Here is a 16117-nt window from a genome sequence, read left to right on the forward strand (position 1 = left end):
AATAGCTTCTCCAGTTTTTCTCCAACATGGAGCTGCTGTTCATCTAAATTAAACAACACGGTCCTTGTCACGAAAAGATCGGAATTTCAGATGTCTCCAGATCCTTTGTTCTATCATAACCACATCATGGTAAATGTTTGTGAGATCTATCTCTGTCATCAAGACTCCAGAAGACTTTCTTCTATATCATCAAACATGTACATTTGGTCTTTACCAGTCACACAAAGTCACAAACACACAAATTTATCCCAGAAACGCCATTTCTTCAAAAGCAGACAGAATTAAAGGACAGAAGAGAAGCAGATTCCTAATTCACAATACTACTACATTGGGATAATACCCAACATCTGCCATTTGTGCAGAAGTAGGGTTTTGGAAGAAAACGGAACAATCTAAATTAAATCGATGAAGATATATGTCTTCAATCTCAACCATTCATTACTGTTCTGTAACTCCTAAAACTAAAGCACCAAGAACAAGTATCTAGTGCAAGTGTACTGTAAATGTTAACTAAAAGACTACATAAACCACAACACAGAGACATGCAAATTAGGTTCATTAGATACAAGAATCATGGCAGCTCTCCAACAGGCCATAGCTATAATCACCTTAATCTTAGCAGTAACTGCAATTCCACTGGCTCTATCACAATATCCTGCATAGGATGAAAAAGTTTTCGATCCAGGGTTCTGTTCAGCCTAGGAATACATGGTGAAAGAATGTGGAGCTTTTTTGTCCTAGAAGATCCATATAAGTCAAAAGCTATGCCAAGATATTCAAGGGTATTTGCCCAAGAGCTTAAAATCATATTTTCAACCTTAGTTTGGTAATAAAGTCAAGGATTATTGTGCCAAAGATGGGATAGTTTTGCCTCCAAGTCACAATGGCGAATACTCCGACTAAAACAAAAGTGGACTTCATTGTATCAAAATGAACAAAAAATTAAAATTCAACTGGTTCCCCAATAGTTCCATCAGGAAAACATGTGACTATCGGAGTTTTAAAATGTCTGAAATATTAGACAAAGAAACTATTGGGGTTTTAGTGCAGATAATCGATACTTCAAGTAGTTCCTTAAGAATATTAGACGAAAATTTTACTTATATTGGACTATTGAACCAAATTGCAAAATGTTATCATGTAACGAAAAGAATGTTGGGATAATTTCTCCAAAGATCGATATTGATAAGAGCAAAAACCTCCACATGTCAAAGAGGTCCCTTTTTCCTTCATCCCATTTTCAGAATAATAGATCATAAGCTTAATCTTCAAGCTCCATCATTTCCACGACCGCCAACATCTTGCTTATTTATGCTACAGATTGGCAGGTAGAGAGCCAAGGCATGTACTTGGCTACTTGCAAACAAATACAAAGATGAAAAATCAATCAAAAGCTCATTTAATTAAAGAAAGCAAAAGGCGCGTCTAAGATATCCGACAGAGAAATTTTAACAAACAAACCATCAAAGTGGATCAATTTTTTTTCCAAAATTTAAATATGAGCGAATGCTCACAACAAAAGTTCATTAACTGGTTCAAGTGTTGTTGCACTTGCAAGTGAAATAAAGATACATGGACGATGGAACCTACGGCGTGGGCTACATTATTTTACACTGGATTATTAATGCCACCAAGTAGGTTTGCATCAACAACCCTGCGATGCTATCTGTGCCTCTGCTACCCTAAATAAATTAGGAAAATGATTTCTTGACAAAAGCTCAGCTGCTATATACAAATTAAGAAGAAGCAAGCAAACCATACATGATACATTCAGACATCCCAAACCTGGTCTACGAGGAAGCAGCCTTGATAGCCTTCTGCAACTCACTTTCCAAATCAATCACCTGATTGACAGGCTTCTTCAACTCTCTTTGGGCTCTGAGTTCACCATTCTTTTTGCCACTCCACTGCTCAAAGTGATGCAAACTATCATTAGGAGGTGGCAATGCTGTTTTTCTACCACCATTACTCTCCCCATGTGACTTCCTAGATGAAATTCCCAATCTTAACCCCTCCAAACTCTGTCTCATCTCCATATTTTCCTTCTCCAAAACCTCCAAGTACCTTTTCATCCAAAAGTACATACCCTTCAACATCTCAACATCCCCCACATCACTCTTATTCATTCTTGTTTTCACCACTTTCACGTCCTCCACCCTCATTATCCCTATCTTATCCAGAGTCAAGTATGGAACTTTTCCCCTCAAATTTGCAGGTAAATTCACTCCCCACCTCAAATTCGCTGCTACCCTCTTTGTCACAGGCAACACTGTCCTAGCCTTAATAGCCACTCCTCTCATTGACCTATCTGGTATAAACCCAATTGGGCCAATTCCAGTATAATCAGAATTAGCTTTTGCATCACCATTGTCATTGCTACCACAAGGTTCTAACTTTACCTCCTGCCAACCATCTCGTACAAACCCATCTCCAAACAGACCATTTTAACGTGACCCAGAATCCGGATTAGCCTCGGGAATGGAGTGGGACCCAGAATTTGATTTAGGGTTAGGGTTAGGGTTAGAAGATGTGGTCTTGAGAAGAGAGAAGTGGCCGAATTGGGGCTTGAAGTGGATAGAGAAGGTGGGGATGATAGTATATGGGTTTGTGGGGGGAAAGAGAGAAATGAGCAGAGAACATGAGAGGGGAATTGCGTGGAGAGCCAAAGAACCCTAAATCCGACTTGAGGGATAAAGAGAAAGGGGAGACTGTAGTGGTGGAGGCAGAGTAAGAGAGTCTTGCAGAAGGACCAGAAGAATAATTTGTAGAGAGAGAAAAGGAGGGATCTTGAGGTGTTAGAAGTGAAGGGCAGGTTGAATACAGTGATGGGTATTTTGGCTTTGAAGAGTGGGCTTCTCTGGTTCTCATCTTGAAGATTGAAGGAGAGCTTCGTCTCTCTCCCTCCCCCTACGTTCCCTTATCTCCGGAGCCCACGCAGTCGCAAATCTTAAGAATTGAACGAGGACTACAGGAGGAGCAGTGCCTGTTGATTGGGTTAGAAGTTAGAACTAGATTCTTTAGTCCCCTCGTGATATGTGAAGGCAGCTCTGACATGTTGGCATATGAACCTGCTACTGCAGTACTGCTGGCTTTCTCGTTTTGAGGTTCGCCTGTTTTACTCTTTTTTTTTTTTCTTATAAAAACACTTGGCCAGCCTAATTGGTTAACATCTCCAAGTCAACCGAGATTTTTTTTTTAAAATTTTGGTTCTAGTTCGTCTCACTTTCAACCTTCTTTTGTATAGGCTTCAATCCAATCTTATTTGTCGTTAGTATAGTACGAGGACAGTCCGAAATTTACGGACACCAACTGTCAAAATGATATGTTGAGTTAGATGATTTCCAAGTTTAAAAAAGTGTTGTTTTTTTTATGAAGGGCTGCTGTTGGGCCTTGCCTGAAACAACCAGAAGGTCCAGAACCCCAGAACATTTACAAACTGAGCCAGAATAAGCCCATTGCTATAAAAGCCCAATGAACTGATAAGCCTTTCCAACTTTCATGGCCCACTAGTTCTTATCTGATTCATTATTTCGACATCTTCTATGTCAGAAACAATGCATGGTATATACTAGAGAATAAAAAATGTGGGGACATTTGATTTTAGGGAGAAATTCTCGCCTACTCCACAAAACAAATCAAAGACAAACGACATGGCTTTGTTGTCTCAGTCATTGTACAAGTAGAAGAGATCTTTTGGACCCGATGTGATTTGTGATTTGTCGAGCTCATAGATATTCTCTAAGATTTAGGCACAAGGTTATGTGTTTCCTTGGTAATTGTTGTGATGCCAGCCCCCTACTATGCACCAAACATTGTGGCACTGCCTGCTATTTCTGTCACTTGCCTCTTGCCACTTGCAATACACTCCCTAAATACATTATTCATTTGTATTGAGTATCTATATACTTATACACATACAATCATACTCAATTCGATGGAATTGTTAAAAATGTTAAAGGGGATCTTCTATAATTTTGCACGTTAGGGGTTATTTCTTGGTTTCATCTAGCCATTAATAATTTGATTATTTGTAGATAATAGTATATAAAAGTCACGCTCGTAAGTAAGTAGTAGTCCTATTGAAACAAATAAGTGTAGCCATAATTTGTAAATTGTTATCCTCTTGCCTAGTGTACAAAGATTTATCTTTGTAGATTCATTTGGATCCACATGACAATCCAACTACATTGCATTGCCAAAATCTATGTTGTATAAGTGGGGTCTCTTTCTTCTTCTCTCTCTTTTTTTTTTTAATGAGAATGATATTATACAAATTCATCATTTGGACATATAATATAGACATAAACTCGGACATGTCAGGTTCGCGTGTAGAAGTTTCTCATCTGACAACCGGATAAATTGGGTCAAAATCCGATGCGTAGTTACAAGAATAGAGCTCCTAGTAAGAAACCAACTCATATATGATAGTTAAAAATAATAATAAAAGAAAAGGCTTAAAATGAAGAAAGAAAATGAGTGATGGTAATTAGGATTTAGGAATAGGAGAGAGTGGAGAACAAACTTAAACCTGCCCCGCGAGTCCGCGACTGCGAGTGCGAGTGAGAGGCAGCCTTTAACGAACAGAGAAAATAACGAGGCAGAGCAGTGGTAGAGACTAGAGACTACAGAGCAGCAGCAGAGTAGTCCAACTGTCCTAACCAGACTCTTCTTCTCGCGATCTTCTCCTCGTAATCAACCACACGCGCAAGGCTCTTCTTTTGTCCTCTTCTGGTCCCTCTTCATAACTCCTCTGCTCCTCCCCGCCTCTCTCTCCCTACTCTTTTCAGGTTTTTGATTTTCACAGACAAGCAACACAAACACTCTCTCTCACTTATGGCGGCCGCAGGTCATATTTCCGCGAGGTTTTCTACTGCGGATCATCGCGTTTTGTCTTCTTCTAGGAATCTTAGCGATGTTCAATCGCTGTTCGATTCTAGAATCCGACGGAGATACGTCTTTCAGAAGCGTATGCCAGCCGTCAGATCGATCAAAATTTCTGAGGAGAATCAAAGTGACCAACTTTCCTCCCAAAATGGTCCTTTTACTCCTGTGAGTGTTCTTTTGTTCCATATTTTCAGATTCTAAATTTCACTATTCGTTGCCTGATTGGTTACTGGGAAAATGCTAGAAAGCATGTGATTGAGAAATATTATATAGGGAAATCACATTCAAAAGTTCTCTTTCTGTTCTTATTTTATCATAGTTATGGACGAGAAAATTGAAATTGTGTCTAAAGTTGGTGATTTGAGTTGTTTAGGAGAAGCTGAACTCGTCCCCTGAGGTTACCGTAAGTAGTCATCCTCTGGGGCTGACCAAGTTGGGTTCAAATGCTCGGAGGAAGACGAAGATAGTTTGTACAATTGGTCCTTCGAGTAGCTCACGTGAAATGATATGGAAGCTCGCAGAATCTGGAATGAATGTGGCTCGTTTAAATATGTCACATGGAGACCATGCATCTCATCAGAAAACTATCGACCTGGTTAAAGAATACAATTCTCAATTCGAGGATAAGGTCATAGCAATAATGTTGGACACTAAGGTATATTTGTTTGTGAAATAGTTTTGGGTTATATTCAAATGTTGTTCAGTACCTCTTCACATTGCATAATCTCTGTTTATGTTTAATTTACGGCTAGTAATTAGCTTTGCTGCTAACTTCTTTCTCGATGTAGGGTCCTGAGGTTAGAAGTGGAGATGTGCCTCAACCAATTTTGCTCAAGGAGGGACAAGAATTTAATTTCACAATCAAAAGAGGAGTCAGCACAGAAGATACCGTTAGCGTAAATTATGACGATTTTGTTAGTGATGTAGAGGCTGGAGACATTCTACTGGTAGACGGTTAGTAGTTACCTTCTGGAGTAGGAAGCTTTTGTCACATAGTGGATTGATTATGGCTTGTTGAAGCTGGTTTCTGTTTGCCACCCCTATAAGTTACATATGTGATGCAGTATTTTAATGTTTATCTGAAGGATACTTGAGCATTGTTTCCTTTCTGGGTTCTTTGATATCTGGAGTCAATATTTGATACATTGTCATAATCTCATTCCGAAAGTATAAATTTTCTTTCCTCGACTTCCACCAAAAAAAAAGAGAGAGTACAAATTCATTTATTTCCCAAATCGCTTGCTTGTTTGTAAAGCATGAAGAGTTTATTATTATTTTTTGCTGTCATAGGTGGAATGATGTCATTGGCTGTGAAGTCAAAGACAAAGGATTCGGTAAAATGTGTAGTAATTGATGGTGGAGAACTAAAATCAAGACGTCATTTGAATGTACGTGGAAAGAGTGCTACACTGCCCTCAATAACAGGTTATTATCTTTTTCATAGGCTGAATGTGTTTCTGTAAACATTTGCTTGCTTTATCAATGGCTTCATTAATGCTCTTATGCTAAGTAATTTTCTGCCATGTGTGGCATTTTCCACAGACAAAGACTGGGAAGATATCAAATTTGGGGTGGACAACCAAGTCGATTTCTATGCTGTATCCTTTGTGAAGGATGCCAAAGTGGTCCATGAATTGAAAAATTACCTAAAAAGTAGAAGTTTTTTTTTCCCCATTTTGATCAGTGTTTCCTCATACACCTAAAATTTGGATTCACTTTTTTTTTTTGGCTATATGCAATTGACCTTCTGTATATCTCTTGTCTAGGCTGCAATGTGGATATCTATGTCATCGTGAAAATTGAAAGTGCTGACTCTATACCTAATCTTCATTCAATACTTTCCGCATCTGACGGGGTTTGTCTGCTATTTCCCTAATTTATCTTTTTGTTAGGCACCATGATAAATGGTATAATTTAGTCAGTGAGGATGTGTACGAGTGGGTGGATGGGAGTTACCTTTTTGTTATATATTTCGTTCCCTTTATCATCTAACAGTTTTGGTGATTTATAGGCAATGGTTGCTCGCGGAGATCTTGGAGCCGAACTTCCAATTGAGGATGTCCCTTTATTGCAGGTAAATAAATAGTATGAATCTCATTTGTGAACCAACATTTTCATGCATGTAAAATATGTTGGTCAAATTCACACCTCTGCAGCTTTGCTTTTGGAAGTAATGGTTGTTGTTTTAAAGTCATCTTATGTATCATTATCATCATCCTCAAAGCCGTAAATCCCAAATCATTTAGGATCTACAAGAATCTGTAAAGGGATCAGTTAGGATCCAAAACCTGGATTTCCAACGCCATTCATTTCAGTCTATTACTATGCTTTCTGCTAATCCTATTTTGTCCATACCTTAGGTGCACATATACTTACCAAAATGAAAATGGTACGTCGGTCTCATTTAACCACTGTAAATGCCAGGTGTATGATGCCTGTGAATGCGAAGTCGTAGTCAAACTTGTGAGATACTTCAAGATTTGAACAAGAGATGGCTGGAGATCTTTTAATTAGGTTTTAGCTGACAGTTAGAACTTGTAATGACACTGTTGATATATTGGGGTTGCTGGTTCTTGTGTGGTTTAGAGAAGACAGATGGAATGCGTTGCATTGTCTAGAAAATTAAACTTTAGCTTCATATGCAAATTCCTGACATTATGATTCCTGCAAGGCTGGCTACTTGAGATATAAAGTCATTGTGGGTCAAAATAGTGCCTTTGCACATGTTGTCCTCTATAGCATGTGTATGATCAATAGCTTTTTCCATTCTTGATACATGGTCTACAGCATTTTTCGATTAATAACTGAAGTCTTGGACCGTGAAATCGATGTATACACTGAACAATTTGTTCGATAATTGTGTTTGTGATCTTTTAAACAGGAAGACATCATCAGAAGGTGTCGCAGTATGCAGAAACCAGTCATTGTGGCGACAAACATGCTAGAAAGCATGATTAATCATCCAACGCCAACAAGAGCAGAGGTTTCTGACATTGCAATTGCAGTGCGAGAAGGTTCTGATGCAATCATGCTCTCTGGAGAAACTGCACATGGGAAGTAAGTTGGCTTGGCTCACTCTCGGTAATCCTAGTACGTAGGCTTCTGATATTATGTAGTGTAGCAGTTTGAACCTGTCTTTTGTTTCACCTGAAAGGAGCTTTAAAGAAAACATTTCTTTTTTTATTATTCAGTTACACTCTATGCATATAGTGGGTAAGATCTGCGTACATCTTGTTTGTCCCCAACCCCGTCCACTGCGGGAGCCTTGTGCATGGGAGTTGTTTACTTTATTATTCAGTTATTACTCTAGAAATTCAATCCAGGCTACTCTAGTAGAGGAAAATCAGAACAGAAAGGTGTTGAGAAACATAAATTTTCTACAAGACCTTTCTAGTATTTGATTGTGCCAGTGATAGATTTATTTCCCTTTGGGTGGGTTTCATTTCTGGTATGAGGCTTTTCTATTGCTTTAGTTGTTTAATTGATGGTGTTGCAAAGTTTATAGAACGTAGGACTAGATTCTTCTTTTCTAGATTGACTTTCTATGATATCTTATCTTATTCTAACTTATTTCTAAAATGGCTCAAGGTATCCATTGAAAGCAGTGAAGGTTATGCATTCCGTAGCATTGAGGACGGAGTCAAGCTTACCAGTTAGCACTGCTTATCCAAATCTTACTTCCTATAAGGTCTTGCACTCATCATGACAAACAATCATGAGCATTTTTATTTGTTAGGTTTAGTGACATACGTAATTGGAAATTGGTCTAGTGGTGAAATTGTAGCACCACTTCATCAAATTTCTCGAATGTACCTCTTCTCCTCTCACTCCTCCCAATTATCTTATATTTTTTGCGACATTTATTTTTTACAGAGTCATATGGGTGAAATGTTTGCTTTCCATGCCACAACAATGGCAAACACACTTAATACTCCAATTATTGTTTTCACAAGAACTGGATCCATGGCTGTACTTTTAAGTCATTATCGGCCTTGCTCAACAATCTTTGCCTTCACAAATGAGTAAGTCCTGTGGCGTTCTTGTTTAGAATTCTTATCCATTTACTTCATTTTTTTTTTTTTTTTTTTTTTGAGTTCAAATAGTATGCTAGATAGCTTGCCTAAAATGTGAAAATGTTCTTTGAATACAATTGAGAGATAGGTTACACTGGCCAGGCAAACTATAAACACTATTATCTTACTGTAGTCTGCTACAACATTTTTGCCATCTTTCATATGCTAGAATTTCCCTATCAGCAGAATGTTATATTGGGTTTCATAAAAAAAGGTTCTTCCATCTTCAACCTCAAATGTATGGAGGATGTGGGGCCTATAAGCTTTTGACAACAGAAATTCATTCGCTCATCAAGGAAATAGAATGGAAAGAAGGACCAAAGCTTTTGCACTTAACATAGCCTTGCAATTCTGATGACCGGGTCGGTTGGCCTCAATCTTCTCTCCAAATTGTGACTGGATTATTTTGTTCCTTATTTTTCTTTGAATTTTACTTTTCTTTTTCACGTTTACTTCTGGCTAATTACGTTATGTTAATAGCCATCTTTCTTCTCTGTTCTCAATTTTTCATGGCTCATTTGTATGCCTTGGCAGAGAGAGGATTAAGCAGAGGCTGGCACTTTACCAAGGCGTCATGCCCATATCTATGCAGTTTTCCAATGATGCAGAGGAGACCTTCTCCCGAGCACTCAAGCTGTTACTGGTTAGTAATTAAATCTTCTTCTTCTTTTGTTGTGTTTTCTCACTTGGATTTCCTGTATCTTTCCTGAAATATTTCATGTTTTAGAATAAGGGCCAGTTGATGGAGGGAGAACACGTTACTCTTGTTCAAAGTGGAGCACAACCAATCTGGCGTGCTGAATCTACACACCACATTCAAGTTCGTAAGGTCCAAGGCTGATTTTGCTCACTTGACAAGGTCTTTTGGCTTTATTTTTTGTCTTACTTAATATCAAGCATTATTTATTTCAATTATGAAATGGCAATAAGATATTGTGCTAAGTTTAGATTTGGAAAACACATAATCAGTTTGAAAATCACAATGCTAGTTTGTTAACTGAGTTCTTTGATGTGAAAGAAATACTCTACTGGATGGATTATGGATGTTATGAAGATAACCCATCTGAATCGAATGCCTATTTCTGTGTATTTTAATGAGTGACAGTACCTAACAGCATAACCCATGTGCTTTCTTAATATGCTGACATACGACAACAAAGAGAATTTTTTTGTAAATGGAAACTGTCTAGAGTTTATCTTTCTTTCTATCCTATGGATGCTAGGATCAGAATCCCTCTTTTGTTCTGCATGTTATTATGCATGAAAACATTTGGGCTGGTTCTTGTGCTATATGACATCTTATGTGAATTTGAGTGAACTTCTGGTTAGCTCATCCTCAATTTAACTAGTGTATTTCAGTTACCTTCCATTTTGTACATCCTATCAGTCTGATTCTGGTATTCCTTATGCTCACCACTCGGTGAAAAATGGGCCTTTTCTTTGTCCTAGTCTTATGGATAGCATGTTGATGGATCTGTCCCATGCTATCTAGGAACTTTCTCGACGAGTTCTCGACCTCTCTTCGAAATAGGAATGTCTATGCACTGGACTCTTCTTGTTCTCCATACATAACTTTAGTTGAAAAACGTAGCAGAGTAAGTAGATGCTTTGTGAGTCTTGGTGGCTAACATGATCTAGGCCCCCAAGTATACGGGTAATAGATTATTTGACAGGAATGATCGGTCAGTTTACTGCCCCAAACATTTAGGATCAACGTATTTATCTTCTAATTATCTGAACCAAACTGATGATGCACTTCTCAAAAGAGTCACATAGACTAAGGTCTCTACTGATTCGCTGACATAGTTTTCCTTGGCAATGTAACACAAGTCATGCCATTACTTTATAGGATATTGATCTCTGATTAAGTTAGCTCCTTTAACTTGATGACCATCATAAACCTTATGAATATACTGCTTTGGAAATATGGAAAGTGTCAACAACATCAAAGCTACCAGAATCCTGATTGTGATTCATATGAATATCTTAGTTAATGCAAGTTGACATTAAAATTTCCATACAAGTTATGTCCTTGCTTTCATTGGAAACCAGCAAATAAGAGGTGGGAAGATTTTCAAAGACCTTGAACCAAAAGCCACCCACCTCAACACAGCCTGCACTCACTCTCACTCACTCTCCTACATCTAAAAACAACTTTGACCGAAAGAAATTACAAGCTGGGTGTTTGGAATAGGAGAAATGCGGATGTCTGAGAGTTGTGGTCATGAACTGGTTCCCTACTCTCATAACACCCATCTTTCTAGTTGACGGAAAATATCTACAGAGTCTTTGCTTTCCATCCCTCTTATTCATATATGCAGTTACAGTAAACCTTAACATTCTGCAGGCTGATGTTTTGACCAAATACTTCAGACTTCATAGTTCTCTTCTTTAGTGTTCCCTCCAAATTTTCCTTCCAGCTTGATACACTTGTACCACCTGGCACATACCATGTAAACAACCAAGTCTATACTTGTTAAACCGGCTAATAGGAAATAAAATCTGTCTAGATGTCCCTTGTTGAGATTTCCAGGCACCCATCCAGGCATATGATCCTCTGTCGAAATCTTCATAACCATAGTTAGGAGCAAGCTACTGACATAGTTCCCTAGCGAGATCGATGTCATGCAAAGTGCACTTCCAAAGCTCTTTAATCCATCTGGTGTTTGTGCGTTGAAGAATTCCAGCTGACCCACATACATGAACACCTCTGAAGCTCCTACGAATGCGTATTGAGGAACTTGCCAAAAGATGCTCAATGAACTTGAACCTTCACAGTGTGTGCAATCCTTTCTGGCATACTTAAGTCTGTAGCACTCCACAATTCCTGCCGAAAGCATTGCTAGTATTGCTATGACAAGACCAACTCCCATTCTTTGAAGCTCAGTAAGCCCTGCAGAACTTTTCTTTTTTAATCTGCAAATTAGTGGATCAAGGACTCTTCGGTAAATGAAAATGAAGAGTGCGACGCTTAGAATGTCGAAGCTAGACATGCTTGCAGGTGGGATTCGGAAGTTTGAGATGGTAGTCTTCATGGCTGCACCTTGCTCCACAAAGAGGGATGCCATTTGTGTGAAAACAACCGAGTAAATTATAGTGCAGAGCCATATTGGTAGTAGTCTGAGTACGCATTTAACCTCTTCTACTTGGGTTAGAGGGCAGAGATTCCACGGGTTGAGGAAACCCCGCTTCTGGTCATCGATGTCTCCTGATGTGATATACGCTGCTTTATCTAAGAACCTGATACAAAGCGGGCATTAGTTAGCATTATTGTAGACTGAATGGTGAGCATAGTCAAGTTTTATAGGCTATATGTTGATTACTTACTTGAAGCCATGAGTGTGGAGTATCTTTCTGTTACCATTCATAGAACATTCTTTGCCATCCAAGTCATACAAACCCTCTTCACCCGACGAAATCACAGCCTTCCATTTCCTTGTCGCAGCGACCAAGACTTGGCAGAACCTGGAGAGGGGATTACCTGTCGGTTTGAAGTATCGATACCTCGGAGTTCCTAGGAGAAACAAGACTAATCCTGCAAAGGCAGAGCCTGCAGACGCCCAGAATCCGAGCGCCCACATCCCTCCGTCCTCAAAGTAGCCTAAAATGGTGTTTGAGAAGAGGGAACCAAGGTTCAAAGCTAGGTAGAAGTAGCTAAAAAAAGAAACCTTAGATTGTCCTTCCTTAGGGTCCTCTTCATCAAACTGATCTGCCCCAAATGTAGCTATGTTAGGTTGATAACCTCCATTTCCGAGGGCGACAAGGTAGATAGAGAGGTAAAATAACCCTATTTCCAAGCTCGAATGAGACCCGCAAGGTGTGTCTTCATCGCCGCAGCCTCGCGGTCTGATCAAGAATAGGTATGATGACAGAGATAGTGATACCAAACCCTGTCATTACAATACAGATAGAATGTAGAATCATTAGTACACAATATTAAGTTGAATACTTGAAGATTCAATGTCCAAGTTACTTACTATGACAAAGATGACTTGAAATATGGCACAAGTCTTGTATCTTCCCCAGTATGAATCACTTAGAAAGGCACCCACAAGAGAGAAAATGTAGACTGTGCCAGTCCATTTGCTAACACTGTTAGCTGCTTCAGCATTGTTTTGCTGTAGAACTCTTGTCAGGAACAACACCAGATTAACCCCAACTCCAAAGAATGCTAGGGTAGCCAGTCCCTGGTTCACTGTTGATTCATAATCACAAACAATCAGTCAAATTCACAGTTGACCTTAATTTCTTTGAATAGACTTTTAGAAAGGTTGGTTCTTGCACACGAAGGTAGATACTTGCACAAAATGGGGACTCGGTGAAGTAATACTTATAAAGCACACAGCTTCCCCAAAAGGCATCTCATTAGTCTCTTCCTTTTTGTGTGAAAATGGGGACTCAAATGCACATTTTCAGTATTAGGGGCAACTGACCAAAATAATAGACATTTGGCGGGCATCCAGAATTTCTATTTGAAGTTGATAAACGGTTGATGAGTGATTTTTTTTGGTTGTCGAGTTTGCATTTTATAGAGGCGATATGAGGATATGGACTAAAGTCAGGCCGTCAAGTTCCTACGTACAAAAGTTTCTCATCTGACGACATGGTAAATTAGGTTAAAACCCAATGTGTGGCCACGACGAAATTAATCGTAGTAAACACTGAATTTAAGATATGTCGAGTCTATACGATTTGACCCTAATGTTTAGACTATCATCACCCTATGTTTTGCTTCATGATTTGTCATCGATCGTGTCAATTTTGTGATGACTGAAACGTGGCAGGAACCCACATCACACATATTGAAAAGGCTAATTACGTGTTGGGCATATGCTATGATGCTTGCTTCATGCAATTTTGATTTTCTCACTCTTTTTCTAGTATTGGAAGATGGCAATGGCAAATAACCATCACCACACAAAACACACACAACACAGTTGGTTTGTTTTCTTTCTGATAATACATATGGTGGTGGTTTGGTCTTAGCTTTAGCATGAGAAGACAAAAATTTCAACACTTGTTCTATGTTTTCATGCATGTAGCTTGTCCTCTTTCCATCTCATCTAAAACTGAAAACAAAGAAAAGACCCACCATCCCCTAATTCCCTAAAAACAAAAACAACCCAAAAAATTATTAACCATGTTTATTATATATAATTATATGTGTGGTGTGAGTTGGAACTAGGTATTGCATCTCATGATAAAGACTTGGGACTCATGAAAAGGCGTACAATCTATACGTGTGTCACAAAGTGTAAGTGGGTGTCTGTATCATTTTGAGTCATTAGAGAGTTATATTGAACAAAACTTTGTAAGCTGCTCTAGAGTTGCAAGTATTTGTTAATTAGCACAATTGAGGCAAAGAAACTAGTTGAATTAATGCTAACTTTAGTTAGAAAACAAACTAAATGAAGAGAACTAGATAAATCTTCTTCATTTTTTTGAGAGGAAAGCTTACGGAGAATGATAATTCCAGCAACCCATTTTCCTGATTTTCCTCTAATAGCAGGACGTCCTTGCCAATCAACTGTTCCATCAAGAGTTGCAGTGTATTCTTCATCTTCCTCATTGAACTTCACCTATACATACATAGAGAGAATCAAACCATATGTGTTTGTCAAGAAAGAAGAGAAGGAAATTAAAAATAGGAGTTCGAATAAGTACTAACCTCTTTGCACACATCCAAACAAGCCATTGATGATCAAGAGTTGAAGGACAACTACTCTATTGTGTAAAGCTAGGTGGTTGTGATCAAAGAGTAGGGGAGGAGTTTAGGACAAGAAAATGAATTGGAATAAGAGTGAATAAATAGAGAGAGGAAGGGAGAGATGGAAGGTTGTGATTAAATGAAGAAAGGGAAGCTACCCAAGTGGCCAAATCAAAGGTGGAGATTAGAGGAAAAAAGAGAGGAGATACCCACATGCCCTGATATGTCCAAAATCATGTATATGACATAATGTGTTAGGATAGAGAGTAGCCTATATGTGTTGGTTTTTCTCTAATTTTTCTCTCCTTACTCTCTTTGTAGGAATTCAATTTCAAGGGTCACTCTCTAAAATCCACAATGTCTTTCAATTGGTTGGAATTTTGATCTTGACATATTTTGAGATACCGCCTTTACTATATATATTTAGTGTATTGGTACTCTTTTGGCTTCACAAATCACGAAAATTTAATGATTTTAGTGTTCGCCAAGTAATAACTTTGTTCATTGCTTGTTGTCAACAAGGTGTGAGCTGTTCTGACGACCCGAGATTAACACCTACTCAGCTGTCTAAAGGGGATGTTGGACTGGGTGTTTCCTTGGTTATCAAACTTTGTTCTTTGTTGTGTAGTATGGTGATGACCTTCGCGCCCTCAAAAAGTTAATAATTAATTATAACCATATAACTTATAAAAAAATAATAATAATGCAACCATATGTATTACATTAAGGTTATATTGAGCTAGGTTTCTAGAGAAAAAATTGAGAAAGGTATTTAATTTAGAATAATGAATCTTAATAATACAAGGAATAAATGAATATTAGTGTTATCTAATCACATATGTCGGCTTTGATTAGCATCTATATTATTATTACCTTTGCTAGTGAATTATTACAAAGTATATGATTCCATTTACAGTATTGTTGTCTGCATACGAATAATCTTCAAATAATACATAATTATTTGAAGACTTATTTGCCTCAACTTGTAAAGACATTCTCATGACCTTCCTCATACACCCAAAATCCATATATAAGACAACATGAGATACGATGTTAATTCTATGTAGTGAATATTCCACCAAGAACATATTCTAATTCTAATTTAATTACTATGTCAAGTTCATTGATTGTAAAATATGTGGTGGTAATTAAAGGAGCCATTCAAACAAAATATATATTTTTGGGATTGATGACGTGCACAATCGGATTGATTACTCGACTGCGCATGCTCGGTTCTATTGACATATTAATTGACCATAATGGGGATCAGAATGTAATTGTTTTGTATCTATACAGGAGAAAATGTGAGTTTTGGCCTCTCCGATGTGTATTTTAGAGGATGCTCGGACGTCCAAGTCAACTCGGTAGACAACAAGACTATTGATATTGCTCGATGCTTGGAGGTTCCCTTTATGAATTTCCTTATTGTTCAGTGGTGAATGCTTCTAGGTAT

The 16117-nt window shown here is 38.2% G+C and overlaps 3 protein-coding genes across 4 annotated transcripts; 1 reads left to right on the forward strand and 2 right to left on the reverse strand.

Moving 5' to 3' along the window:
* Positions 1–1083: 1083 nt before the first annotated feature.
* On the reverse strand, positions 1084–3022 carry LOC119987044. 2 transcript variants are annotated; one of them, XM_038831759.1, is made up of 2 exons: positions 1786–3022; positions 1084–1353 (listed from the first exon to the last, which is right to left on the reverse strand). In XM_038831759.1, exon 1 carries the CDS (start codon positions 2298–2300, stop codon positions 1791–1793), a length of 510 nt encoding a protein of 169 aa, XP_038687687.1. In that variant the 5' UTR covers positions 2301–3022; the 3' UTR covers positions 1084–1353; positions 1786–1790. The 2 variants fall into 2 exon arrangements, with proteins under 2 accessions (XP_038687687.1, XP_038687688.1); XM_038831760.1 differs by having other exon boundaries at positions 1084–1356.
* A 1493-nt stretch (positions 3023–4515) lies between these two features.
* On the forward strand, positions 4516–10046 carry LOC119987043 (pyruvate kinase isozyme G, chloroplastic). The gene is made up of 12 exons (XM_038831757.1): positions 4516–5049; positions 5258–5539; positions 5673–5838; positions 6175–6309; positions 6427–6537; positions 6651–6739; positions 6896–6958; positions 7766–7941; positions 8473–8572; positions 8758–8906; positions 9492–9600; positions 9685–10046. Exons 1-12 carry the CDS (start codon positions 4834–4836, stop codon positions 9796–9798), a joined length of 1710 nt encoding a protein of 569 aa, XP_038687685.1. The 5' UTR covers positions 4516–4833; the 3' UTR covers positions 9799–10046.
* Positions 10047–10909: 863 nt separating this feature from the next.
* Positions 10910–14713, reverse strand: LOC119987042 (protein NRT1/ PTR FAMILY 7.3-like). Its single transcript, XM_038831756.1, has 5 exons — positions 14626–14713; positions 14416–14536; positions 12935–13152; positions 12285–12847; positions 10910–12197 (listed from the first exon to the last, which is right to left on the reverse strand). Exons 1-5 carry the CDS (start codon positions 14650–14652, stop codon positions 11327–11329), a joined length of 1800 nt encoding a protein of 599 aa, XP_038687684.1. The 5' UTR covers positions 14653–14713; the 3' UTR covers positions 10910–11326.
* Positions 14714–16117: the final 1404 nt, after the last annotated feature.

The sequence above is a fragment of the Tripterygium wilfordii genome, chromosome 20 (genome assembly GCF_013401445.1).
Source record: "Tripterygium wilfordii isolate XIE 37 chromosome 20, ASM1340144v1, whole genome shotgun sequence".
NCBI classification, from domain to species: domain Eukaryota; kingdom Viridiplantae; phylum Streptophyta; class Magnoliopsida; order Celastrales; family Celastraceae; genus Tripterygium; species Tripterygium wilfordii.